The sequence below is a fragment of the Pieris brassicae genome, chromosome 1 (assembly GCF_905147105.1).
Source record: "Pieris brassicae chromosome 1, ilPieBrab1.1, whole genome shotgun sequence".
Lineage (NCBI taxonomy): Eukaryota > Metazoa > Arthropoda > Insecta > Lepidoptera > Pieridae > Pieris > Pieris brassicae.
The window spans coordinates 4,110,991-4,138,525 of record NC_059665.1 but is presented as its reverse complement, the minus strand read 5'-3'; the positions used below and the strand labels follow the sequence as shown (position 1 = coordinate 4,138,525).

At 32.7% G+C, this 27,535-nt stretch overlaps 5 protein-coding genes across 6 annotated transcripts; 2 read left to right on the top strand and 3 right to left on the bottom strand.

The window, feature by feature from the left end:
- Positions 1 to 530: 530 nt before the first annotated feature.
- LOC123714387 (NEDD8-activating enzyme E1 catalytic subunit) lies at positions 531 to 2,831 on the bottom strand. Its single transcript, XM_045668628.1, has 6 exons — positions 2,274 to 2,831; positions 2,038 to 2,198; positions 1,750 to 1,918; positions 1,241 to 1,490; positions 902 to 1,121; positions 531 to 764 (listed from the first exon to the last, which is right to left on the bottom strand). The coding sequence occupies exons 1-6, from the start codon at positions 2,609 to 2,611 to the stop codon at positions 550 to 552; spliced, it is 1,353 nt and encodes a 450-aa protein (XP_045524584.1). The 5' UTR covers positions 2,612 to 2,831; the 3' UTR covers positions 531 to 549.
- Positions 2,832 to 4,632: 1,801 nt separating this feature from the next.
- On the top strand, positions 4,633 to 10,759 carry LOC123720025 (zinc finger protein 800). Of its 2 annotated transcripts, none has more exons than XM_045676488.1 (10): positions 4,633 to 4,735; positions 5,183 to 5,376; positions 5,456 to 5,614; positions 5,685 to 5,954; positions 6,414 to 6,570; positions 6,903 to 7,050; positions 7,295 to 7,454; positions 7,759 to 7,957; positions 8,048 to 8,731; positions 8,995 to 10,759. In XM_045676488.1, exons 2-10 carry the CDS (start codon positions 5,191 to 5,193, stop codon positions 10,245 to 10,247), a joined length of 3,216 nt encoding a protein of 1,071 aa, XP_045532444.1. In that variant the 5' UTR covers positions 4,633 to 4,735; positions 5,183 to 5,190; the 3' UTR covers positions 10,248 to 10,759. The 2 variants fall into 2 exon arrangements, with proteins under 2 accessions (XP_045532444.1, XP_045532527.1); XM_045676571.1 differs by lacking the exon at positions 4,633 to 4,735 and adding an exon at positions 4,736 to 4,873.
- Positions 10,760 to 11,224: 465 nt separating this feature from the next.
- Positions 11,225 to 12,935, bottom strand: LOC123720144 (ATP synthase subunit beta, mitochondrial). The gene has a single exon (XM_045676696.1). It carries the CDS (start codon positions 12,813 to 12,815, stop codon positions 11,283 to 11,285), a length of 1,533 nt encoding a protein of 510 aa, XP_045532652.1. The 5' UTR covers positions 12,816 to 12,935; the 3' UTR covers positions 11,225 to 11,282.
- A 944-nt stretch (positions 12,936 to 13,879) lies between these two features.
- LOC123709762 (ubiquinol-cytochrome-c reductase complex assembly factor 1) lies at positions 13,880 to 15,903 on the top strand. The gene is made up of 5 exons (XM_045661300.1): positions 13,880 to 14,098; positions 14,172 to 14,339; positions 14,643 to 14,918; positions 15,439 to 15,633; positions 15,770 to 15,903. The coding sequence occupies exons 1-5, from the start codon at positions 14,072 to 14,074 to the stop codon at positions 15,848 to 15,850; spliced, it is 747 nt and encodes a 248-aa protein (XP_045517256.1). The 5' UTR covers positions 13,880 to 14,071; the 3' UTR covers positions 15,851 to 15,903.
- Positions 15,894 to 24,514, bottom strand: LOC123709753 (sphingomyelin phosphodiesterase 1-like). Its single transcript, XM_045661288.1, has 10 exons — positions 24,377 to 24,514; positions 23,787 to 23,929; positions 21,399 to 21,560; positions 20,780 to 20,938; positions 19,336 to 19,710; positions 18,782 to 18,954; positions 18,183 to 18,377; positions 17,737 to 17,907; positions 16,877 to 17,057; positions 15,894 to 16,249 (listed from the first exon to the last, which is right to left on the bottom strand). Exons 1-10 carry the CDS (start codon positions 24,492 to 24,494, stop codon positions 15,911 to 15,913), a joined length of 2,016 nt encoding a protein of 671 aa, XP_045517244.1. The 5' UTR covers positions 24,495 to 24,514; the 3' UTR covers positions 15,894 to 15,910.
- Between the last annotated feature and the right edge of the window lie 3,021 nt (positions 24,515 to 27,535).

The window sequence follows — 27,535 nt, the reverse complement described above, 5'->3', positions numbered from 1 at the left end:
TGTAAATAACGGTTCTCGGCGCGTGGGCATGGTTGGGTTAGGTTAGATTAGTATATATATATTTTTTAAATAACTGTTACCTCGAATACCTCTTCAAAGCATCGAATCTATTCTATGTATCGCATTGCATTAATAGTTCGAGGTCTGGGCTATAAAAGACCAGTCATAATATCAGATGTCAGGTCGGAAGGTGGTAGATGAAAACTCAACTATGATTGATTTTCAATTATTATTAATATTAAAATCACGTACAAAAACCGATTTTCACTGTTAAAAAAACCTTTTTTTATCACATCCCTATTATTTAACTATATCCCTACTCCCCGCGTACCCCAATTCGGACGACGGATTTGTAAAATTTTACCAATATTAATAAATTATCACTTTTATAAAATATAATATATAATATATCATTGATATTTTTTAACAGATAACTTTAATTACATTACCTCAATATGGCAGGTCTATATAGGTAAGTTTATAAAAAATATTAAATGTGTGTAATAAGATATTTAATAATACAATTCAAGTAGCCATAAATGTTTATAATTATCGGGACATATCAATATCTATACTATCAGAAAACTTTAGCTTTATGGTTATTGTGTTAGGAGTTGTCACATCAGCCACCAACAGGTCTACACCATTATAAAGACCTAATTCTGTGATTCTTCTCTTTAAGTTGTCTTTAGTTTTTTCTTCAATACTCTTTATAGATGCCATGTATAATGTTTTATTACGTCCATTTATCACTGTTGTTATACCTAAAAGTAATATATAATTTTAATTAAATCAGTTAACTGATTATAAACCTCTAATGAATTTTTAAAATTAAAAGACTTCTCAATCAGTCCCATTATTAATAAAGAAATTATATAAAAGATATTGGTTAAAAACTAACCTGGACTTTTCATTAAATATCCATTATCTTCACATAATTTATCATAAATGACTTGTAATGTAGCATCTGGTTCTATCTCCAATACTCTAGTTGTGTTACTACAGGCAACACATTCTAACCTTTTTTCTGCACTAAACGTATAACTGTACACTCCATCAGACATATTTAAAACCATGTAGTTATTCATGTTGGCACAGCATGATGAAGCTAACTTAAAAACCTGTAGAAATTATTTATTTTATTACCTTATTGTTATGAATATTACAAAATATGGACTACTTTTGGTTACCATCCATTCAGACTGAAGTATCTGTCACCTATACAAATAAGAATGATCACCTCGGTAGCACAAGCTGCAGCAATTGCTGCATTTGTACTAGCAACAGCTGGAATGATATTCTTCAGTACTCCCTGAGTTAGTTGGTAGGTAACATTTGCAATGCCATACTTCATAGCTCTCTCTTGAGCCTTTTCATGCACCCATGCTACATGTTGTGGATCATCACCATCTAATCCTGTGTTTGGACCCCATGGATTTTCTTTACACCATTGAAGAACCTTTACATATTCAACACAATGTTCAGGTAATCTAGAATAATAGACTTATAATTAATAATAAAAAAAAATTATAAAAATTTGAATACAAATATTAAACCATACTATCAAGCATCACAGATATTGTCAGGGTCACCAATGTAAGATATATGTAGCCAATGTTTTTGTTTGATGTTAAGACTAAGTACGCTAACATATTTTAGTTGAATGAAAGGTAGCCAATGAACTCATTCTTACTCATTATAGATTAGGATTAAAGATGTTAATATTAAGAAGAAGAACTTAAAATTTACCTTGGAGTATTAGCAATGGTGCATAAAGGAAATGTTTTCTGTGGTGGGTAAAGGTCTAGGGTGCACTCTATACATGCACTCATACCAGGTAGAATTACCCTAGCATTGCCTTTAAAACCCTCTGTCCCTCCATCAACAAGTGGTATAACACTACTTTGATCTAAACTTCCTAAAAAGATTCATTCATAGTAAAGATGATAAGAAAAGAAGGAGCATGAGAATATTTTAGGTAACAGTCAACTATCATGTAACTTGGAAGATAAAAATTAAACAAATTGCTATAATTACTATCATCATTATACTGCAGCAGGGACATTAGCATTCCATTTAACCAGCGACGAGCAACAATTGAATCAAGACCACAGACTACAATGTGAAACTGACGATAAAAACCATCATCCAAGTCTTGAATGGGACAATGATGAGCGATAGCTTCACAGCCAGGAATTCTGAAATAAAGGTAGTATAGGAAGATTTTAATATAAAATACACAAATAAGTAAAGAAATAAAATTATCAGTGTACCTTTTGTTAACAAATTCCACTGCGCACTTAGCCTTAGATAATCCAATATCGTTTTTACGAAACAAAAACTGCCGATTTAAATTTGATAATTCTATGGTATCCATATCAACAACATGGAGTTTCTTGAACCCCATTAAAGCCAAATCCTTCAGTAATTCACAACCTAGACCACCAGCACCGACTATAAGAACTTTACAAGAGTTCATAATGTAGTCTAAAATCTCAGCTGAAGGCTCAAAATCCGGATGACAAAACGGACCTGATCTCTCTAACAGTTTCCTAATATTGTGCCATCGTTTCTGTTGGTAGTCTGAATTTTCTATTTCACCAGAAGCCATTTTTACAATAAGAATATTATTTAGCTCACTTTGTGAAAGGATATTTAATTAATAATACGATAAATCTTCATTAAAATGAAATATATATCCAAATCTTCAATAAAAACTTTGTAAGTGACAAATATCTTAATAACTTTTAAAAAATGCCTAATGTCTAATAATTAGGATTCCAAATTCATTAAACAATAATTGTTAGTTGTTACTAAATTTAAACCACTCACCACAGTTGACAGTTGTGAGTTTCTATTAAACTTCAATCGAAATGATATCCATAGATAATCCTCCAACAAATCACTTCAAGCAAGATTAAGTATATTCCCGACTAGCATACTCTTAATATTAGATTGCAGACAAGTTATACATACACAATTAATTTTCAAAATCCCTTTTCTGCGTTTTTTGACAAATTTGTAATAATAAAAAATGCATCTTTCCAAAGCTTTGTGTTATGTTATACAAGCTCAAACACAAACGTGCTAAACTGCGTGTTAAAATTGTCTATATGAGATGGACATTGGCCTCAGTTTCTGCACTTAGACTCTCGATAAGTCTGCGTCCGTTCTGCGAAAATTCCTGGCTAACTAAGCCAGCCTTACTCCTTCCAAAAGCACAGATGCCTCCTTAGGCACTTCGCAAGCTTCTTGGAGCAACATTACTGTTTCGAGGATTTCTACACGTTTTTTAGCCACAGCCTCGCATTACAGAATGACGTGGGTGACTGATTCTTCTGCGCTGAAACAGCTTCTGCACATGGGGTTGTCTGTCGTGCCTACGAGAAAAAGATGTTTATTAAGGACACAGTGGTCCGTAATTGTCCCTATCATTATTTTGAGATTAGTACTATTTAGATTTATTGTTTATTTAGAAGTTGCTTTGACAGTTGCGGGTTAACTGCTGGCAGAGCCATTTTGGACTATCTGCACCGCCCTGTGTGTGGACTTCACGACCAACGTTGATCTGCAGATCTTTGGCGAATCCAGGTTCGCTCTTGGAAAAAGGGCAAGGAAGGGAGAGGATCCAGGCCAGCAGGCAGAATTTCTGTGCCTCTCCTTGCAAATTCATCGGCAGCACCTTTGCCGAGATATCCACTGTGTTCCTAAATCCACTGTAGGGTAACTCTGTTTGTCTGAGTTATTACGTACAGCGCATTCCATTATCAATTTAGTATTTTTCTTTTTATTTTTCATTTTATTGTTAGGAGTCAACAAATAATAATAAAACTAAAATAAAAATGTATTTTTTGGATCCAAGTTATTGAATCTATCTTGATCTATTGAATTTTTACTTTCAAAATTAGCATACGTAGTTTTCCATCAGATTTTTATGGTTATGTAACAACTCAACTCTAGCAGCTACATTAAGCATCATATTAGGGTGAGATTTATAAGATGTACCTTAAGACAGTAAATTGTAAGTACCGTACGAAGCCGCAATGATTATGTTATTACAGGTGTTAAGGTCGTATTTATTGAAATCCATGATTACTAGTAAAGGTTGATTAAAAAAAATCGATACCACGATTTGTCTGCCGCCATAATCTAGTGACGGCAAGTACACGAGAAATAATTATGCTTTGTACTGCTCTGTTTAAGGTTTGGTCACTTTACCAAGCATATTTTACAGAGCGTATTTAAATATACGTTGAGACATCATTAGAGCAGCTGAGAGCGAGTATGTATATATTATAAGCCTTGCCTTTCAGACCTTCACGTCGCTAAAGAGTAAATTATACAAGTATGCCACAGACTACCTTTTTAGTTTTATTTTATATTTTTTCAACTTCTACGCATTCTCCTTTTTAATTTTTTGGCTATCTCATGTAAATAATAAATTCTGTCAATTAAAGTCACTAAACCCATTCAGAATAATTACTAATTCGCTAATGATATTATTATTTAAAATTAATTTCTGTAGTTCGATTTCATTATAGATAATAAATCCGACTTTTAAACAGAGTATAGGCAAAGGTGTTAAACTTATAACTGTTTTGTGACTGGTTGGTAAACTCAGCTCATTGAAGGCTACTATTCATACCTACTCATTTGTTAAAAAATATGGAGGTGTGATGGGGGCGCAGTGGTCGAAGATTTGACGATTTCAGTTTGTGATTTCATAGAATAGATTGTGAGTAGTGTTGTTATATTTACATCTTAGGATTCTACGTAACTTGACCTTTTATATTAGCACTATAGTAATAGTAGAATCTTAAGATTTTTCATAAAAATTGAGGGAGAGACTGACAGACTTAAACATAGATCAGTGGTAAGATTTTAGCTTAATACCATGCATGTGCTAAATTTGTACTTTCAAATGCCCCTTTTTATTATTTCAGTAATTTTTGAATATAAGTTTAAGTGGTTCTATTTTTATTTTAAATGTTAGGTAACAAAGTGCTATCATGCTTCGTCGTGTAGGTATGTACTTAAGTTATAATATAGGCGCGTCGGACATGCTTCACGTTCGCCTTCATTTAACTGAAGTATTAATTATTGAATTAGTATTCGATTGGGTGCATTATTTTGAGTTTCGTTTGTTACAATTAAATACCTAAGTTATAAAATTATGTTGTAGATGTTAGCATGGCTGGATATAAAGGAAGTACCAAGCCCAAAAGCAAAGAGTTTAAAAATAGGAGTAACAAAATTGCAGTTCAAAACACTGAAGATGCTGAAGATATAGATTACAGTTTACTGAGAAGGCCATTAACTACAAGTGTAACTGGTTTTGCCCAGGCAAGGAAAGTTTTTGATTTAGCTACAGATGAGGTAGGTTAAATTTTGAAAATTGTAATATTTTCATATTTTCTGTGTACTTAAAAAATATTACGTATTTTATCCATTCCAGGTGAGAGAAATTTTATCTAATGAATGTAATATGATTTATGAATGCAAGGTCTGCACTAACTTATTTAGAAGCCTGGCAAATTTTATTTCACACAAACGGGTTTATTGTGCAGAAAAATGTTCCTCTATCTACACTAGTTTTGAGGCCAATTCTTCAATAGTAAGTAACTTCTAAACACTATTGATTCAAGCTATAAAGTTGTTTGTTTACATAAATGAATTTGTTTTAGAAATGCGAGGTTCTAAAAATAAAACGATTTGAAGAAAACTATCAAGAGTTTTTAAAAGAAAATTTAAACATAAACACGATTAATGCAGAAGATAAAAGAATACCATTATCACGAGATCTGACTGCAGTAGTAGAAAAAATTGCTATGACCAAGGGGGTGCCAGAAAAAATTAACCAGCAGAATGTTGTTTTAGAAAAAATACCTAAAAGTTCAGTTGCCGTTTATCAAACTGTACAAGTTGATAGTAATGAAGATGCCATGTCTACTCAGGTTTGTTAAAAAAATACAAACAACATATTATACAATTTGGTAACTTGCCGAACATTGTTAGTCTAGCAATTTTCAATCTAGCACTATTGTTAATTTTAAAAAGTTATCGTTTTAATTTTTATATTTAGTTATGAAGAAGCCATGACCACTCAGGTTTGTCTAAAAATATGAACAACATATTTTTAACGTGCTGAACAGTTAGTCTAGCAATTTTAAATCAAGCACTGTTGTTAAATATAAAAATGTAATTGTTTTATTTTTTTATAATGGGGCTATATAAGATTTCATTAGTCTACCTGTAAAAAAGCACTGTCAGTTTAGCTTCCTCCATAACTGAAGATATGATAATTGTTCTATAAGCATACAACTATACATTAATAGTTATATTACTTCTGTATATATTGTAAGTAATGAAATTTCAATGGACTCAATTCATATAATATTAGCATGTTTTTACAGGTTACTGAATTGGACAACATATTGTCGAAGGAAAATGCTGTGATGCAAAGTGATGGAAACTTTAAAGTACAAAACAATAGTGAGGAAATTGAAAATGTTATACAAATAAGTGATGATGAAGATAATTCTTGCATGCAAGAATTAAAATGTAGACTTTGTTAGTATAATCATTCTTATTTTTGCCCCCCACCAATACCTATAATGGTATTATATTATACTAGAAAATCCTGTCCGTGTGATAAAAGGGAGAGTAGTCACTTCTACTATCAGATGTTTATGTGTACAGGTTAAGAGTTTCATACATAATTATGACAAAAGTCGGTAACTCATTTTGTGATCTACTATGCCTATTTCCATACTAAAATTGCTAAACCGATACTAGTGATTTTACATAAAGATGTGTCCATTCAAAAAAGATCATATAAATCATGAGGTCAATCATTATTCTACGAAAAACATATATTTCTATAAATTACTTATGGATTTTAGGTGACCAACAGTTTTCAACTCGAAAAACGTTAAAATTCCATATAAAGACAAAACACGAGGCGAGTAGACTCGTCTACCCGTGTCCAGACTGCCTCGAAATCTTTTCCACATCATGGAGCGTCTACAGACATCTCTTCAAAGTCCATCGGTATGTATAGTAATTATTATTGAATGGCCTGGCATTTTGGACAAGGAATAATTAGTGTGGTAACTTTAATTTAAAAAAAAAACTTAACACAGCCTTCGTTTAAAATAAAATTATTTATTTATAGAAAAAAAACACTGTAATAATAACAATAGTGTTGATTTATACGTGATTATTTCAAGAAAAATAAAGTACAATAAACAGACAAACATAAATGTATTTTGAACCTACTTTTTATTTTATTTAGAAAAACTGCTGCGCAAATTCGAAGATTGCGAGAGACAATTCAGTCAAAAGCGTTCCATATGAATAATCCACCTGCATCTTACGAGAAACGTAAAGCCAGCGCTAAACCTGTAACCTCACTCAAGATTACCGACGAAGAAAGAATGGAACAAGAAAATCAGGTGCTTATAAACTAACATTATATTGTGGTCAAAGACTGAAAGAATTTGGTTAAAATTAAGTCAATTTTAAAGTTTTTCATTAATAATGTAATAAAATTAAGTTAGGCATTGTAAATTCTTCAAATAGTGCTTTTCTCTCCGTATCAGTTCATCTCTGTTATTCGCGTATTCGATTAATTAATGTAACAAGTAGTATTTGATTTAGTTAGATAAAAAACGAAAAGAAACCTTTCCTGTTAAATCTTGGGTAAAATATGGGGGCTGTAAATTTCATGTCTAGTGGTTAATAGATATTGCGCCCTAGGCATGGATGGACAATATGGAAGGCGACGCAGAACTACCCCGTTGCGGTGGATGCGGTCGTACTTTTGAGCGTCGAGCAGCGCTCGCGGCCCACACGAATACGTGCCAGCCACGTTCGAGGGCATTGGCTAGACGACCTGATGCTAAGAAGATTGAAATACAGATACGAAAAGACTATAATAAGGGAGCAACAGTTAAAGGTATTGGTAGTCTCCATGTGTGTAAAAATTAGTATCTTTGGTTTCTGTAAACAATAACAATATGTTTTGAACAATTACTTTTTTTTCCAGAAAAAACAACAAATGAAGTTGTACCGCCGGTATCTAAACCGACACAGCAAAAAGAAGATACTGAAACACGCAATGAAACCTTGACTGAAGCTATAATGAGTATTGTAGGAGTTGCTGGACCAGATGTGGATGAAGATTCATCCATTGCAAAGCCTGATTTAAATATGGATGTCATAAAGCCGGTTCATATACTGCCATTCTGCCATCAAGCCGAAAAAAGCAATTTCAATGTACTTAAATTAAAAGTGATGCAGAATATAATACAAGAGGACCTGTCATGTAAAAAGTGTGAAAACAAATTTAAAGAGCCAAATGAGTTATTCGATCATGTAGCTGGTCACTACAATTGGGTTAGGTACGCGTGTAAACTCTGCAAGTTCAGGCATTACGAGTACGAAAAAGTCTCAGATCATGTGAAAGTCGTTCATAAATTGAAAGGAGATGCTGAGTTTTACTTTAGCACTATTAAAGCAATAGACGGCGCGGAGGCCACAGATATTTCTGAGCCAAAAGACATAACTGAGACTAGTCCCAATTCAAGAAGGCCCAGCCGATGTTCTAGTGATTCCAGCAAGTTATCAGATGATAGCTCATCTAGCAGCACTCCTATTGAGGTCGGAAGTCGAAAGAGAAAAGTTAATGCGATCAGAGCTGCGTCAAAGAAAAAGAAAGCATTCATAAATGGTATATTGATTTGTTTCTCTTTTCGGAAAATAATGTTTATGTATTTTTTCTGTATGATTTATTGTCTATATTATTTTATAGTAAGTCTTGTTTTGTAGTTACAACAATTCATTCTATCAATTTAACAGTACTGATGGAGATGGTTTCGCGAAAATGTGTACAAAGTATATAATGAATGGAAGTACGAACTCGTGATTTACAGTTAATTTTACTGACATTGGTAATATAAATAAGTTTTTATATAATAGTTTTTGCAATTACAGATGATGGAGATGGTGACAGTAAAGACAGTGAACCCTCACCACAAAAGGATTCAATACAAATTGAAAATGATTCTTCTAATTCAATTGGCTTTAATGAAAACTCTTCAGATGTAGACGATTCAGAAGAGAAGTCTAGTAAACGCATTAAAATAGACTATGTTACTTCTAGTATATCGCGAAGACCAATTCGTAAAAGAACTATACCGAAAAATAAGGATTTTGAATATGATTTATCGAATTTGCTTAAAATGCAAATGCACGGGTACAAAGAATCCCAAACAAATAGTAATATTAAATCTGCACAAGCTAAAAAGAAAAGCCAGCAAGACTTTATCAATAATTATAATTCCCTTAATAAAGATTGTTCTGGTGCAATGACTACCTTATCTAGGCAATCCGTCGCAAAAAACAAGGCACATATGATTACAACCGATTTTGCAGTATACAGTAATAATAAAGATCAAAGGATTTCTAACATATTTGTTAGACCAATGCTACCAAAAATCGTTCGTGGAGATAAAATGTCGCCTTCCAAAGAGCAAACCATAAATACGGAAAAAGAAATTACTAATATTAGTTCCAAACCAATAGAGCCCAAGGATTTGGTTCATTGCAGTGATACATTAGATAAACCTATACAACCAAAACAAAACAGTATACCCGAAACTCCGGAAAATATAAAAACTGAAGAAGATTGTGAAACCCCAAACAAAAATGTTAAAGATGAAACAGATAAAGATGGGCCTTCCAAACCAAGTGCGACTGGATCGGAAAAACCAAGATCAAGTGTTAATTTAGTTCCTATAAAACTCCATAAACATGGTCTTGATCTCATAAAAAATCCTTTGATAAAGAAGAACATCAGTGACTTTAGTAAGGCTGGTATGAAAACAAAGATACTGGTCATTAAACATATAAATAAAAACGATGGCACACCGAGTATTAAGACCCCTTTAAAAATTAAAAGAATAAAAATTAATGAAACTCAATCTATACAAAATGAAAGCAAAAAAACAGATTCACTGGTAGTAGTTAAGGTTCCAAGTGCAGAAACTGTGATACCACCAATTGGTGTAAGTAATAATAATAACACATCAGATAATGACCAAGAAATCGAACAAAATAGTGATATCAAAGAGAGGAATGAAACGCAAGATACAAACACAAATAATGAAATTGGTAATGAAGAGATTTCATTTAATAAAATCTTAATACCAGAAACTGATACTAATGAAGTAACAGTGAAAGAGTAAGAATTATGTTAAGAATACAAAGTGAGAATGTAACTCACTCGTACGGAATTATCTTATTTAAATTTAAAGTATCTTTAAATTTATAACAAGTTGGAAAGTGAATACTTGGTAATTATAATGAGGTTTTAGGTTTATTACGGGCAATTATCATCGCTGCCAAAAACATAACCTATTTACTGTTTACTCTATTCGTAAAATACAACGTCAGTAAGCTTCCATTCCGCGCTTGCTTCCGCAGCTTTATAGTTTTCTCTACTCTTGGCCGAAAAGCGACCTATTTGTGAAGCATATACTGTGATATGCGTAAAAACGTACTTAGAGAAACTTAATGTTTATCAATATTTGCGAAGACACTAATAAGTCTTTATAATAATAATTTATGATTGAATTGACGCTACGACAAATTTAATCAAAAGTTATTATTTTTCTGTAAATAAATAAAGAATTTGTAAATATTAGGTTAGATAGTTTAGTTATTACCTTGGCTATTGCAATAAAAACCTTTATTAAATCATAAATCATTTTTTTATTTTCAATAGAGAAATATCAACATCAATTTTGTCACTAGAATCTCCTGACTAAATAAACAAGAATATGCACATTTTAATTAATTATCACTACCCTACCTACCTACCTTGCAGGTATTTTTTTGTTGATAAAAATTGATTTAATAGTAAACAAATAGACCCAAAGGTAGGTCTACCGACTCAAAACCACTACTTTTTAATTTGGCAGAACATTATGCAATATTATATCTGTTTTTAAAATGAAAAGAGGTGCCCATCTCACATAATAATAATTATATGTAATAAACCTCCTTAATAAATTATTTAAAAAATTATGTGAAGTAATGTCATAATTTTGGAAAAAAAAATTAAATTGTAATGCCATATTTTCTATTACTTTATTGAATAAGGTGAGTTAGATCACTCAGATATTTTATTTGAAAATTACAAAAGTAAAATAAAAAGAAGCAGTTATAACTATTGTTTATTTGACATAAGTTTACAGTCTCTTCCATTCATACCATGTTTATTATGCATTCTTTGCTAGTGTTTCTGCCTTGGCTACAACTTCTTCAATAGGACCAACCATATAGAAGGCAACTTCAGGAAGGTGGTCATATTGTCCTTGCAGGATCTTTGAGAATCCTTTAATGGTTTCTTCCAGTGGTACCAGTTTACCTGGGTGACCAGTGAAAACTTCAGCTACTTGGAAAGGTTGAGAGAGGAACCTTTGGATTTTACGCGCACGTGACACGGTCAGCTTGTCTTCTTCAGACAACTCATCCATACCCAAGATAGCAATAATATCCTGGAGGGACTTGTAGTCTTGTAGAATTTTCTGAACGCCACGGGCGACATTGTAGTGCTCTTCACCAATAATATTGGGATCCATGATACGGGAAGTTGAGTCAAGAGGGTCCACAGCAGGGTAAATACCAAGCTCAGCAATAGCACGGGACAGCACAGTAGTAGCATCCAAGTGAGCGAAGGTTGTGGCCGGAGCAGGATCAGTCAAGTCATCAGCTGGCACATAAATGGCCTGCACAGATGTAATAGAACCCTTCTTTGTAGTAGTAATACGTTCCTGCATAGTACCCATGTCAGTAGCTAGAGTGGGCTGGTAACCTACAGCTGATGGAATACGACCCAAAAGGGCAGATACTTCGGAACCAGCCTGTGTGAAACGGAAAATGTTGTCAATAAAAAGCAATACATCCTGACCCTCTTGGTCCCTGAAGTATTCAGCCACAGTCAGACCTGTCAAGGCTACACGGGCACGAGCACCAGGGGGCTCATTCATCTGACCATACACAAGAGCTACTTTGGAGGTCTTGTCTTTTAGTGAAATTACTCCAGACTCAATCATTTCATGGTATAAGTCATTACCTTCACGAGTACGCTCTCCAACTCCAGCAAATACAGAGTAACCACCATGAGCCTTAGCTACATTGTTGATCAGCTCCATAATGAGTACGGTCTTGCCTACACCGGCACCTCCAAACAAACCAATCTTTCCTCCCTTGGCATATGGGGCTAATAAGTCTACAACTTTGATTCCCGTCACAAGAATCTCCTGTTGTACAGACATATCCACAAACTCTGGAGCTTCAGCGTGGATTGCAGCGGTTTTGTCGGTTGGGATTGGTCCGCGTTCGTCGATGGGCTCACCAATGACGTTCATAATCCGACCAAGAGTTTCTACTCCCACCGGGATACGAATAGGAGATCCTGAGTCGAGAACTGGCTGACCGCGAACCAAACCTTCGGTACCGTCCATAGCGATAGTACGCACGACGTTTTCTCCCAAGTGTTGCGCCACTTCAAGGACGAGCCTTGGCGAACGGTTCTGTACTTCCAGAGCATTGAGGATGGATGGAAGATTGTCTTCAAACTGTACGTCTACGACGGCACCGATGACTGCAACTATCTTACCTTGCCCCTTTCCTGCGGCTTTTGCAGCATAATTCCGGTTACCAGTAGAGACTGACACAATTTTTCCACATTCAGCTACGGACTTAGCAGCCAAAAGGCTGCTTCCAACTCTTCCTACAGCCCCTAACATTTTTCTAAATGATATGAGAGGGCTGAAAAAAGGTTCTTCAAAAATTTAATTATGTAATAGAAGAAATAACCTATGCGCGATACGATATCTGCGCCCTGCTTCAGAAACCAATAAGAATATTTAAATGTTACCAGTTGTTCGAATTACTTTCAACTTTGTGGTAAATTGCCAATTGCCAGCATCTAGAAATAAAATAATTATCAGCTGTGCTTAGAAATAAAAGTTTATTTCTTTATTAAGTAGTTTAGTACTTTAATTTCTGTTAAGTCAAAATATAATGACACAATTACAAGAATTACAAAATTTCCTTTATTAAAATACCTTTATTTCCTTCCTAATTCCTCATAATATCTTCCCGAAGCCGAAGAAAACAAACTATGAAGCTGTTTAAACATACCGTTTTATCATAAAGTTTATATATATATATAAGAGTTGTTTATATGTTGTATACAAATAAGTATATAACACTAAGAACAGTGTATTTTCGTCAGAGTCCATCGTGAAAATATGTACTACTCAAACTTAAACGTACCGACAGCAGTGTGGCTGCAGCGCACCCTAAAGGCGCGCTTGTAAACTCTCGTCATCCCTGGCCCTCACTGTCGCTCCGTGATTATATATCTGTATCAGTTTTTCAGATGAGATAGTAAAACCTTCTCGGAAATAGCAGTAAGTTTCTGAACTTATACCTTAATAAAATTATTTGATACGAAAATTCATTTTATTCTGAAGACGGGTCAGATTTTATTTAATAAGAACTCATATGAATTCATAATTTCTATACGTAAAATAAGATTCAATTATTTGTTATGATGCGTTATCCTATTATAACAAATGGTTTTTGTACTTTGAACAACGCACAAAATCCTTTGACGTCGACAGTAGTGGCGCGGATATTAGCTATCCCTATGCTTAATTGAAACTTGATAGTAGGCTGTAGTCATAATATTATACATCTGACAGTATAAAGCATAGAGTACATTATAAATAGGATATGGTATAAAGTTTACTACTTACCTATAGTCTACTTGATCTGTGCTTACTTCATCCTATGGTGATACTATGTATAATGTATTATAGAATTAATATTAATTTATTTATTAGCTATTTTCTGATTTCCCAAATAGTTTAACATTAATCTTCACTATTCCCATTTTAAAATTGATAATGAATTATTGGGTTTTAGTAAGAATGTAAAAAAATACATTATATTTAAATAATTTAGTTATTTAAAACATTTCGCAATATTGTAAAACATGTTCAGAAATAGAATTTTAAATCAAGTAAGTTATTCTCATAAGATTATAATTATTATATTATCAAGTAAAAATAATTGAGTGTATTCCTCGCTTATAGGTTATTCGCCAATACAGAGGACAAAAATATGTTGATTATGCAAGAGTTACTATCTTTAGTCCCTATTACGCCAAAATTATCAAAAAACCACAAAGTACGATAGCCGCCGAGGAAAGTTATGTAAAAAAATTTATGAAAGCTGTCGGATGGATGGATAAAGAGAGAACGGTAATGTTTCAACATCGGCACGATCATCTTAATACATACAAGTTTCTAGTTATATAGAACATGCCAAAACGCTTCACATTTCTATCATACATATTTACATTTAGTGTTAAAATGTTAGATTTTGAAACAATGATTGCCATATTTGGATTCCTAAGTATGTAGAGATTTAAATTTTTCATATAGACCAAAAGATTAAGTTAGAGATTATTCTATTATCCTGTACTAAACTTAGTAGCACAAGAAAGTTCTTCACAGGGGCCAGTGTATTTCACTAAAGATCTTATTGAAAATGTAACTTTTCAGCGCTTAAAATTAACAGGCTACTTCCTGTATGAGTGTGTCCCTGAAAAAGTATGCTATCAAGAATGGTTTGATATCCTTGAACTTCCTGATACATTTGCATCATGGTTTATCATTACCGAGCTTCATGTTTGGCTGATATTGGTTAGATATATGGCAGAAGATGTAACAGTTGCTGGAGAGAAAAAGAAGATGGTTAAAGGAGATGGCCATTTTGTTAGAAATTGTGTTATTGAAGCTTTGTGGGCAGATGTTGCTAATAGGATAAAATTACTTGAGGTACTATTGCTTAGTTCTTTCATATCATAGCTCCACTTAAGATAACAATGTATTAGAGTGTAACTTATTATACTTTCTGTAACAATAAGCTTGATTTCCTGCTGCTGTAATTTTCAATTGAACTGCCTCCGTGGTTTAGATGTTTAAACTCTTGTATAATAACTGTATTAGAAGTAAATGGATTATTTATATAAATATATTACGGAAGCAGAAATTTGTATAGAATTTTTTAAAGTTGTATATTAGTCATAGTAAATCTAAGAATACCCTACTTGTTCTCATTGCAGTAATTTAAATGAAGTTTTAATTTACTACAGAATAAATATGCAATTATTCTACAAGGCCGATATATTAGACACTTTTGGGTTAAGTGCCAAGTGGTCCTAGCTTCGATTTGTGAATATACATAAATAATAAGTGAAGACAGTGTTAAATAATATATTCAGCATGTAGTCTTTTTGATTCAATTCAGTAATGTTTATAAAATTGTTGCTATAATTTAAAATTTTCACCTTGTCAGGGTGCAAATATAGTAGTAGCCAGAAAACAAGTGACTGAACTCTCTGAACAATTTCAAGCAGCCCTTGTGGGATATGATGAAGGTCTAGAAGATGATAAGATTTTGGCTTCAGCTGTGTGGAGAAGATTTTATTCATTGTCTGTGGATACTAAGGCAGAACATGTTGAGAAAATAATTCACTTTATTAGGCATCAGGTATAGGAATGTTTAGAATATATTTCTACTAACAGATTATTTTAATTTACTAATACTCAAGGAATAATTTCTTTAAAAAAAAATTGTATTTAAGGTGATTTTAATTTAGTTTTTAATCTGTAAATTTTATTTTTAGATGTTGGCACTCGATCATATACCAAGCAAAGACCTGAAATGGCAACCCCAAATTACTTGGTTAAGTATACAAGATCATTAGTTAATAATAAGTAGGTATTGTTAAGTTTTGTAGAATAAAACAGTAAATTTTAATAATGTTTTATTTTGTGGAATAAAACAATTTTGTTAATTCCTCACACTTTTTGCGGTCAAAAAGTACAGTGACAACAATTCTACATATATTGGCTATTTTGCAATCGTTTGAGCAATACGGCCACCTTGCGTCACTTAGTTTTGAGTAAAATGCGCTATAAATATCTAATAAATATTTTTTGTCTGTCACCATTGAGTATACCAGCTCATTCAATGAATTTGGAGAAAGGTCTTTGACACCATACGTGTTTTTGAAATCGTAGAGTTTGAACCAATGCGGTCGTCTATTTGGCGTTAAGTTTGCTTCTGTTAAGTTATACACGTAGTTGCTGATGCTTATAGGGTTCTGAAATCAAATTAATAACATAATTTTTTAATTTAAAAATATGCGATTTACGGTAGGCGTTGAGATGGCCTAAACCGTGAGGAAAATGGCATTCCCTAGACCGACGGTGTGCTTGACGCACGGAAGTCTGATCACACATCAGCTTGCTTGCTTTGCTACATTAAGAAAAAATATCACGAACGCAGATTGCAAGGCGCTGAAGGTGTATGTTTTTACTATTTTGGAGCCTAGTGTTGAAGTCAAGTCTTAAATTAAAAAAAGGAAAAAGACGTCATGTTTTAAATCCTCTCCTGTTTTTTAAGTCCGTTAATAGTGTATTATCAACTGACTACATATAGTCTGTAGGTAAACTAAATGTAATATAGCGCCATCTCTTGTCACAGACAACGAAGCTTGGTAAGTCTATTACAACTGAATTGTTTTCTGAACCTCTAATATATGTTATACTTTAACTAAAATTTTTGAATCAACATCCTTATTTCATTTCATTTAATACACTGTTATATAATATAATAAAGGTTTCAGATTGTTTAGACACTACCATACATTATCACTAATGGTGATGTCTTCACCAATGTTGTTGGTCTTTCATCGGCACGATCATCATAATGCATTTAAAAAACTTACGTAGTTATTAGGATCAAGCACAACTATCTTATAGTTCACGTTATTTTTCGTGTATGCGCTGGCACTTCCGCCACCCCATGATACAGCTATAGGAATATCCTTATCTTCAATACTGTAAAATATCTTAAACTCATCTGTGTGAGTGTGACCATTGAATTCTGCTGCTATTGTTTGTTGAAATCTAAAATATACATTGTTACAAAGCTGTTATTGGCAAATCTAGGGTTATTTTGAGAGCAGCAACAGAGTGAGCTTTCGGGAATTAAATTTTTCTTAGGTGTCTCGTCCAGAATTTCGTAATACATATTAGGGTACGCACTACTGTACCCATTGCATATTGTACGTTGATAATTAACACGAAAAAAAAATTTGAAGTGGCGCAAAATCGAAAGAAATTTTTAAAATAATATACGTGTTCCAAATTTAAAATGATTATAAATTTGAAAAAAGTTTTTATGTAACAGTATTTATGGCCAGTCAAGTTATAGTCAGTAAAAATAGCTTGTAAAAACATTACATAATAGCAAAAAAACAACAGACATGAAAATTGTTCCACAATGTAAACCCACTGGTCAGACACCTAAGCTTTATCTATCTGAATGTTTAATACTAATAACTAGATTGATAATTTAAATTTTAAACCATGCGTAAATAAAGATTCGTGTAAGAACAGACATTACACCCTGAGAACTGTGATGATCTATATGATGTTTAATTAAATTTTATAATTAAGACTGTTTATACTTTTCTTTTTTTGTAATGTTTATCATAATAATTAAATATTTAAAGTACATTCTTAATTATTATGAAGCTCTTAAAAAATTCTGTTGCCAAACCGTGTTTAAATAAAAAGGATTTACCTATTCACGATTCTATTGTATTCCCGTGTCCATGGATTTACTAAGTCATGAACTCCAGGAGGAATGTGTGTCAGTATATGAACTTTTTCACCGGCTTTTTCTGCTTTGTATAGTTCATTTACTAACCAATCTAGATGAGTTTTAGCATCCAGTGGATCAAACACTACCCACCTGTAAATGTTAGCAAATGTAGCTATTTGTATTGTCTTAAATAGATAGTAAACAAGATTTAAATGTAAACAAAAATTTCATTTTATTTTAATAAGCAACGATGTTAAAGCCTCGAGTAGAAATATAAAATACTAAACAGGATTTGTATGCTCTCGTAAATCACCTAGAGAACCTGGCTTCAATTTCGAACTATACCATGTTTCGTAACCAAATTTCTAGTCTAACGACACCTTTAAAACTTGCTACAAGTTATGAGATTCCATACAACAACTTACCAATTGTTCTTATAAGCGATATTAGTGTTAAGTGATATTACTCTCAAGCCCGGTCGTAAAACCATAGAAAAATCGCCTTGTCTACGCAGCGTTGCCTTCGCTTCCTCTGTTAAATATACTCCCCATTTCCGGGCTAAGCTCTCGTACAGCCAGGTTGTGTTTAACTTTTCCTGTGTAATTCTTTCAGGGGCAAATCTAATTGAATAGAACTTTTTAATGATTACAACACATTAGTTACATATGAATTTAAGCTTTTAGTCCTTTTCGCTTACGTAGACCTGCTAGCCTAGCTTTCAAGAAAAAAAGCTTCATACTAAAGTCCTAGTTTTTTATCACAGTTAGTCACATTTTGTGTAAAAATTTGCAAATATTTTAGATATTTTTTTAAAGAACCAATGTACTACGTCTGCTGTTGAATTCTTGAATGACTTGCAAATATATATCAGAATTTCACTAGCGACTCGATGATTAGCTACGCATTCTCAGTCCATCAAATTGCAGCAAGAATGAATTTTACGAATTTTAAGAGAATAAACGCTACAGCTTACTGACCGTAAGAGAGAAATGTAGTCATTGTATCTGAAATAATTTATACTTACTGATTAGTCGGCTGAGATTCATGGTTTCCAATAGTAGCTATGACAGGGACGTCGCCAAACGTTTTACGCAATTTATTTACGAGGTATTGATTTACTTCATCAATCAACTCGTAGGTGGTTTCCCATACATGATGATCAATCGTATCTCCCATGTAATAAATAATGTCTATATCCTAAAAGTTGTTCTAAATTAGCCACTTGCCAGTAAAGTATTTAACTTTATTAACTTTACTTATATTTTTGTATACATAAATGTGGAGGCAGTCTTACTTTATGGTAAAAATTTAAAACGGCCCTTAAGTAAAAAAAGGATCGGTGCCATAACTTTATTTCTACATGCAATTTCGATATATTTCTTTCAATATACGTAGCATCGCAACCATTGGATTACGCGGTATAAAAACTCACCATAGTGGTTTAAATTGCAATTGCTAAAGCTATTAGGCGTTACAGAAAAAAAGGTTTGTATAGTACAAGTTTTACGGAACCGTATTTTGATTAACAATTATGTCTGTAACTTCTTGTCACATCTAGCAAACCTCTGTCAGAATTACCTTATGTGATGAATGTATTCTATCCACCAAGTCATCGTACGCCCAAAGCGGTGAATCGCAATTCCTGTAATCGCCCCAATATCCTGCTGGAGGCGCCAACCTCTCACTCTTTCTAGTAACATTTCTAACCTCCCGTAACGTTTTAGCTACACCAACATCTATATTAGGCTCACCATTATCGAAATTTAAACTTCTTAATATAATATACTCATCTCTGTCTGGATTGTACGAGTATTTATGATTTCTCGATGTCTGTCCCTTTCTACAACATGTTGGTTCTGAACAATCAGCTACGCCGTTTTCCTCGTATAGAGGATCGATGTGGGCATCTGTGATTATCGCCACTGTTAGAGGTTTCCTACTATCATATGAAATCTGCAAAAATGATATAATGTAAAATGCCAAGCTAAAAAAAGTCTACAAATGTCACATGTATGATCTATCTATCTTTGTAAACAGACTTTTATTTGTAGTGTATTCTAACAAACATATTGAAATTGTCTATCCCATTAGTTCAATAATAGGAAAGTAATACTACAAGTATTCATTTCTTATTTAAAATATAATAAAATACGTTTAAAAAACATGTTATGTGGTGTAGACTTTCGGGACTATGGATAAGATTCAGTGTCGAGACGAGTGCGAAATCAACAATGTATCAAATTTCCACATACGGGAGTCTTAGTTCGCGATAAGTCTCGTTTATGAATATCACCATAAATCATACGCTGTAGCGCTGTAGTGTTTGGATATTTGATAGCGCCACAATGCTTAATATTTGATAAGGGTCGTGGATGTGTGGTTTCCATAAGGATTATGATTACTCTATCATGTTGTCAATGAATTTGAAATACAGTTGATAAAGTTATTTATTCGTGTAATCGTAAAATTATTAAGTTCTTGGATTATCTATTTATTAAATGATAAGTGTCAGATAGTTAATTAACCTTGATTTGTTCGTAATAACAATATTAGAGCAACCCTTTATGAGTCTTGAATATATCTTTTGTTTTTTTGATCAATTTTCTTTTGTACGTAAGAATTTCTTCTGTTCCTGACGCTCGTCATTTGATTTTTGGACTTAGGACATTCCTCACAATGTTACCTTTACCGAGTGAACAGATGTCATGCAAAAAGAAAAATCGAATGTACCATAATCAACCCTAACCAATTAATTTGAACGCGCGTCTGGCTTGTAAAACTTTCGATTATCCGTGACAGCTAAACTATTTGTATAAAAGCGTCGTAACTGGATTTCCTACATTTATTTATTATTATACTTATTAATTCATTCATCCTTTGAAACTTTTAATTATGATAATGTAAAAACCTTTTTTTTAAATAACAGTTTAGATCATCCGTATGGTTAGTAACTTATTAAAAACGGTATTAGGTAGCGGTGTTTAACCTACTGTTATTGAATGTGTACACTAGGAAAACTGACCTTAGAAATTTCTCCACGAGGGGGCAATTCAACTTCCCAATCAAATCTTTCATCATTATACCTACAATTTTCAGTTTCTATTGCGGTTTGGAAGAAAACACTACAAAATGTGCTCGCTTCTGCTTCTGGCGTATTTCTTATTATGTATGACAAAATTGGCTGAAATCATTACAGGGATTTAATCACTTATTCCGTAGGAATAAAATTGATTTTTATTATTTTTTCAAAATTAATAATTTAATAACAACGACCGGATCAGGTTCTTAACAATATATTTATACGTTATATTGTTTAAAATAAGATTTCATGTTTTATTTGTATATTATGAATTATTATATCTAACGTCTAATCTAAGCTATTTATTAAATATAAGTTCCAAATTTTTTACCAATATTATAGCATTTAACTAACTACGTACTTCTTTTAAACTTAATTGTGACCATTATAAAGCGAGCTGTGATTTTTGTGAATTCAACACTTTGAGAATCTTATTTTAGATAGAATTAATATAAATAAAAAAATTAATATATTGAATTACACTGATAATTAAGAGAAGATAATGTGATTCTACGCATATAGAGGCAAATTCCAACTGCCTTTCATAGAGACATGTACTTACCACATTTAATAACACAACTCCATGGCACACATTGGGACTGACAATGGATAAACTATTACAAATGAGAACTATTGAATCGACTAAATCTTCGTCCTTTACATCCGCATTTACTAAATCGATGAATGCTGAGAATACCGACCGACATAAAACACAAAATAGATTCTGAAAAAACATAAAGGAGAAATTAATGTAACTACACAACATTAAAGACAAATATGTTCACAATAAGGAATGGTAAGAATGTGCAATTTATTGTTGTATCTATATATACATTGACAAAGTTTAGAAATGGTGTTACATCTAGTAAAAAATTGAAAGGGAAATGGACAGGACACATTATGAGAGAAGACAAAATGGATTCCTCGCCCACGACAAAAGGAAACGAGGAAGACATATAAAAATATGGGAAAATGATATAAGTTGAGCAGCTGGTCCTATGTGGATACGTAAATCTAAAAGGGAGGAGGCCGTCCAAGGACAAGCTGTAAAATGTATAAATTAACCGGCTTGCATTATTATAGTACTTCACATTTTTAGGTATGTTTATGTGCAATAAATGCTATTATTATTACTAATCTATATACATTACAGTAATGACTACATTAATACTATAAATCACAATATTTGAGATTAACAGTCGAACATAAATGTCACTTTAAGTAAAAAGGTAATAAATAATATAATTAGTCTGGCCGTAAATACTATTAGATAAAAACTTTCCTTTTTTTCAACATTTTATTTTATTGGAATTTGGAACACGTATATTATTTTAAAAACTCCTTTCGATTTTGCGCCATTTCACATATTTTTTCGTGTTACAATATGGAATGGTTCGTTAAAGTAAATAGGATTGCGGTGATCGCCTTGCACAAAGGAAGGAACAATGGAACCGTCGGTCATATTCCAGACACTTCAATAGCTCGATATCAGCCATATGTTCGTATATCATACTATTAACAGATAAAACAACACTTCATCTGTCGAAGGCCAGAAAAGTTCGGGGCGGCCGCGTGCTGTTGGAACTACATAGGCTGTTAATACCGTTAAAGCCAGAATTCGTCGAAACCCCATTAGGAAGCCAATTAATTATTATCTTATTGCAAGAAATGAAGATTCCCGCTAGGACTCTGTCGCGTATTATAAAAGAAGACCTGAAGCTCGGTACTTATCGTCGATATACAAGACATGGCCTAAATCATAAATGTTTAATAATATTACATTACTTCAATAAAAAAATGCATTTTCATTTGTAACAGAACTTATGGACTAGATAGATATTGTTACGAAGACGGGTCGACTACAATGTTTCTAGATTTTTCCACTAGTTAGAGAACTTTTCAGCAGGCTGAAATATGATTTCTGACCGTTTCAGGAGAGGCTCAATCACATATTAGTTAATTGTAATTTTCATAATGTTACCCTAGTTTTCAGGAAGCTGAAACCTTTTTTCAGTCGGTTTCAGAACATGCGTAGTCGAGTGGTGCAGTTTACAGGAGACCCGTTTTCAGGCGTTTTCAGGCCTAGTTATACCCCTTTGGTGAAGGAATATTCTAGACCGAACTTTCTAGGTGTGAGACAAGGACGAAATGATACGAGAGAGAGAGAGAGAAGATCAGAACTTTCTGGAAACTAGACGAGCACTCTAGAACGCCGTACGACAAGGACGGAGCAACGTGCGAAAGAGACAAAGAGTGCAAACGTTCTAGAATTGTGCAATCGCTACTCAGTAGCAAGCCCGCCTAGAAAGTTCTCGAATATTGTTTAGAATTATTCCCAGGGATATATAAGCGAGCCGAAACGCGACTAGTCACTTAGTTTTGAATGCGATAACAAGAGCGAAACACCGAAGCGATAAAGTGCGAATAAAGTGATAAAGTACTGTGTGAAGTGTGCATAAGTGAAGTAATTAGTGACTGTGTTTTTGTGTGTTATTAGTGAATCTCTGCAATTAATTTTGTGCCCATAAATTCCTCATTGATTTATCAAGAAATAAACCCTTGAATAAATCCACGGCATTTTCTATCCGATCCCCTAGCTCGTAACAATATTATCATTTAATGTGGTATAATTTAATCATATAAATAAAACTTAAACAAAGCAAAATACTTTGTAGTCTCTTATGGCAATTAGCTCTAATTTAGCATGCATAGGTAAATGGGATATATAGAGAACGGGTCCGAGTGGGCTGCACCCAAACCTATCGAGTTTCTCCGCTTTACACTTAAATTGTAAGGCACTGAAAGTGTCTCTAAGTACGCCAACACCAGCCAGGCCAGGTTACCTTACGAGAACCTCTGGAGATTTTCGTGTCCATTTAGGCAGAAATGAACAATATATATTTTACCCCATTGATGGTTTAGTATCGGAAATAAAAATCAAGCAACTAACCGATCTGCCTGCCACTCTTGTTTCTTCGTTTACAAAATTATCTTGCGGCAAATATAATATTTCGGCCAAATCATGTATTGTGCCCCAGTCTGACTGATTTAATTTGTTTTTGCCCGCTCGAATAAATAAATTTGTTAGGCCATCTGAAAGTAAATATGAAAAAATAATGATTATGCTCGTATCACGAACAAATCGCGCTCTATTATCGCATTTTAAGTAGAATGAAATAGAAATTTTCAAAGTTTTACGGATAAAATGCATGAAATTAAATTTGAAACTAGGTATCACTATATCCATTTATATTATATACTTTCCATTGTTTAATCTGGTACCTGCAAACTGGAACCAAATAAAAAATATGCTTATAATAATAAAAATTATTTTATTACAATGATTTTATCTCGTTTAAATTTATTCCATTTCTCATTAGACAAGGAAGAAACAACATATAACAGTCACAACTGGGAAGAGCCGAAATAGTAACTCCTCGTTAAATTAAGAAAGGAAAAAATATACCTAAATCTGAAATAATGATCCATATCGGATACTACATCATTTAATACCTAATGTAACGTTACACATGTCCTTACCTATTGATAAAGAATTGGTTGCAACACACCCACTTACAACAAATATACAAAACAACACTTTCATCTTTACACAACGATGGATTAAGGAAAAATGACTGATAACACGGTCCACATTCATTTATATTCAATTGTAATTGAACATAGAAAAAATCACTTAATAATTTACTCACGACGATAAAAAGTAATACCGATAATAATTATAAAGAAACTATACAGCATCATTTGAAATGTATAATTTTGGAGAATATTTTTTTACCAGAATATTTTGAAAATGTTTTTGGCTCGCAATGCGCAAGTTTTATAAAATAGTATAAAAAATACCGTTTTAATAGATTTGGAACAAACCGCTTAAATGCTGAATTATGAAATACAGTAAAAAATTAAGATATTCCTTAAATTTATCGGTAAGATTGCTTCCTGAATTTTAATCGATATCAATAACACTATGAAATTGCATTATGTAAACATTTCTTGTTAGGAAAATTGATTTAAAAAATCTGATGAAGTTTTTTCGTCATCGTTAAAAATGAAAGCTTATCTAAAAACCAAATTAATATTTAAAGGCTCATGGAACACATGCCATGACGTTCATACGTCATATTATTCAGGCGCATTACAACAAGCCATGTCTCGTATAAAAAATGTACAAGAAATATTTTATCAATTTAAATTCATTATAATCAATTAATTTTTATACAATCTATCACGTGGTGAACACATTCAATCATTTTCAAGTGGCTTACAATTAAGTCCATTTAAGAAAGTTCGCAGACGTTAAATAAAGAAAAATTTCTAGACTTCACAAAACCTATTTTCTTGTTACCAATTAAATTTAAAAAAAAAAACAAAAAACAATTTTAAGAAATTGGTAAATCGTTTACGCATCCCGATAACTAGCTACTGTACCCATCTTATTTTTTAAAATATATATTATATACAGGGCATACGGATATACGGCCACCAACGTTAATTTATTACAAACAAAAACTGGTTGGATTCAAAATCGAGACTTAGCGATAAAGCCTCATTTCCATTATGCAAGTACATACTTTCATGCATGTATGACTTCACACTTGTATGCAAGTGATTTAAATTGGAAACACCATTTTGATAAATTCACATCTTGCATACAAGTTAGTCCTCCTAGTTGTACAGTGTTTATCATGAGTAGAAGACGTGCTGTGATAAATATTCAGATAAAATATAAATGTTATTGGAATTGTAACAAAGCATTCGTCATAAATGCATGCAAGTACTTGCATAATGGATGTGGCTTAACTGTCTAGTATGTCAGATCCCATACAATTTTGTCAAACATGAGTTATATTTAGCGTTAATTGGCGCTTTAAAAAAATATCTAGTATGATTTTTATGTTATCTTAGTGTAGAACAAGGCATTTTTAATAACTAAGTATATTAGTTCAAAACAGGGTTTATACACATATAATACGAGTAAAATTAGCGTGTCTGTACTTAAAAAATGAATAACTAAAACCAAATGATCGAGTACCAGAACAAATCCTTTTTAAAGAGAAAGAAAATGATATTTATAGATATCATATCTAAATATATAAAACAAAGTCGTGTTAGTTACACCACTTATAACTCAAGATTAGCTGGACCGATGTTAGTTATCCCTTTTTTGGTGGTTTCCTCACCGCTTCGAATAGCAGAATATGTATTAAAATATCGGATAAGTTATCGAATAACAATACATTTATTAATTAAGTTTACAAATGCAAACATCATTTGGTGCCATCTGTTGACAAAACTACGCATATAAAAGAAATTGATGTATCAACATGCGACGAAACTCAAAGGAGAATTCAAAGGTGAGGAAGTCATTCCGAGGATTCTAATGATCCCAACCGATTTACCCTGTGAGTACAAGCGAATTTAATTTCTGATCCGTCTTGCATTTGCCATGACGATTAATAAGTCACAAGGACAATCCTTCAGTGTTTGTGGTCTATATCTAGATAATGCATGTTTTTCTCATGGTCAATAGTATGTGGCACGTGTCAGCAAACCATCAGCTTTATTTATTCTTGCGTCGGATAACAAAACAAAAAATGTTGTATATCAGAAAGTGCTTTAATATGCAGATTCGCAAAAATGAGCTAGAGAAAATAAACCTAATGTGTAACTGCCATTCTTCTTTCGCAATAGCAAGCAATAAAACATTTCCATTGTTCAACTGTTAAATTATTACCTTAATGAATTCCTAAATTAAGTTTAACTAAAGTAAATATTATTAGACTGTTAGGCGGAACGGAATTCGTCTGGTCAGCTAGTATCTTATAAGAGTTAGAATGTGTGAGTGAGTGAGTGAGAAGGGGTTTGAACTAAAACCAATAAATATCTCGGATCTTCGTAGTATTTACAACCTACTATTGGTTCATAGCTATGCCTTCAAAGTATATCATGATTATAATAGCATCTCTAATTTAGTTACATAAATGAACATCAGATCGATTCAAGAAAAAGCACGCGAAAGGTCGGAAAACAAAATTAAAATTTAGAATTATGTAAATAATTATAAGTTTTTAATAATAATACATAGTTTCAATCCGTTCAAAGTGTTTTTCTTAATGTGTAACAGCTATGTCAACAAAAGACAATACTATCAATTCGTACCTTTGGCAACGTTTTCGGATGAAACAGTGGAATGTCACAATAAACTAGGGAACTAATTAAAAACAAAAAATATGAGTGTAAAAAGTAAAAAAAAACACTTGACCAGTTTTAGCTCGATTAATTGGAAAATAAACATCGAACGATTGGATCGTGATAAATTAAAAAGATATGGTAGTGTAATATTTACTTGACTTCTTGTTACCTGGCGAGCTACTGGCCACAATTTGTGGCCAACTTTGGTAGTGGTTCAACGTTTCTACGCTCAAATTTGATTGGTGGCTTGATATTGATGTCTTGTGTTTAACGTGTAATGGACACGAATTTTATTAGATTGTCCAATAATCCTGTATTAAGTACTTGAACTAAAAAAATAATACAATAAACAAATTCTCTGAATGTTGTCAATATTAGTATGCTAGGAAGATATGTATCTGTGTAAAATAATATTTATCTTATGTTGTGTTGAAAATTTTCCACCCAAATAGTTGCGCATACAAGGGCCAGTTAATTAAAATACCAACA

Excerpts from the sequence above, each read along its gene's own strand:
- LOC123714387 (XM_045668628.1), bottom strand. The coding sequence starts at position 2,611 with ATGGCTTCTGGTGAAATAGAAAATTCAGACTACCAACAGAAACGATGG. Across the intron at positions 1,919-2,037 it reads GCTGCAGTATAATGATGATA|GAAGTTTAGATCAAAGTAGT; the intron begins GTAATTATAGCA and ends GAATCTTTTTAG. Across the intron at positions 1,491-1,749 it reads ACCATTGCTAATACTCCAAG|ATTACCTGAACATTGTGTTG; the intron begins GTAAATTTTAAG and ends CTATTATTCTAG.
- LOC123720025 (XM_045676488.1), top strand. The coding sequence starts at position 5,191 with ATGGCTGGATATAAAGGAAGTACCAAGCCCAAAAGCAAAGAGTTTAAA. Across the intron at positions 5,377-5,455 it reads TTGATTTAGCTACAGATGAG|GTGAGAGAAATTTTATCTAA; the intron begins GTAGGTTAAATT and ends TATCCATTCCAG. Across the intron at positions 7,455-7,758 it reads GAATGGAACAAGAAAATCAG|GCATGGATGGACAATATGGA; the intron begins GTGCTTATAAAC and ends ATTGCGCCCTAG.
- LOC123720144 (XM_045676696.1), bottom strand. The coding sequence starts at position 12,815 with ATGTTAGGGGCTGTAGGAAGAGTTGGAAGCAGCCTTTTGGCTGCTAAG.
- LOC123709762 (XM_045661300.1), top strand. The coding sequence starts at position 14,072 with ATGTTCAGAAATAGAATTTTAAATCAA. Across the intron at positions 14,099-14,171 it reads GAAATAGAATTTTAAATCAA|GTTATTCGCCAATACAGAGG; the intron begins GTAAGTTATTCT and ends CCTCGCTTATAG. Across the intron at positions 14,340-14,642 it reads GGATGGATAAAGAGAGAACG|CGCTTAAAATTAACAGGCTA; the intron begins GTAATGTTTCAA and ends GTAACTTTTCAG.
- LOC123709753 (XM_045661288.1), bottom strand. The coding sequence starts at position 24,494 with ATGAATGTGGACCGTGTTATCAGTCATTTTTCCTTAATCCATCGTTGT. Across the intron at positions 18,955-19,335 it reads GAATACATTCATCACATAAG|GATATAGACATTATTTATTA; the intron begins GTAATTCTGACA and ends AACAACTTTTAG. Across the intron at positions 18,378-18,781 it reads GAATCTCAGCCGACTAATCA|ATTTGCCCCTGAAAGAATTA; the intron begins GTAAGTATAAAT and ends CTATTCAATTAG.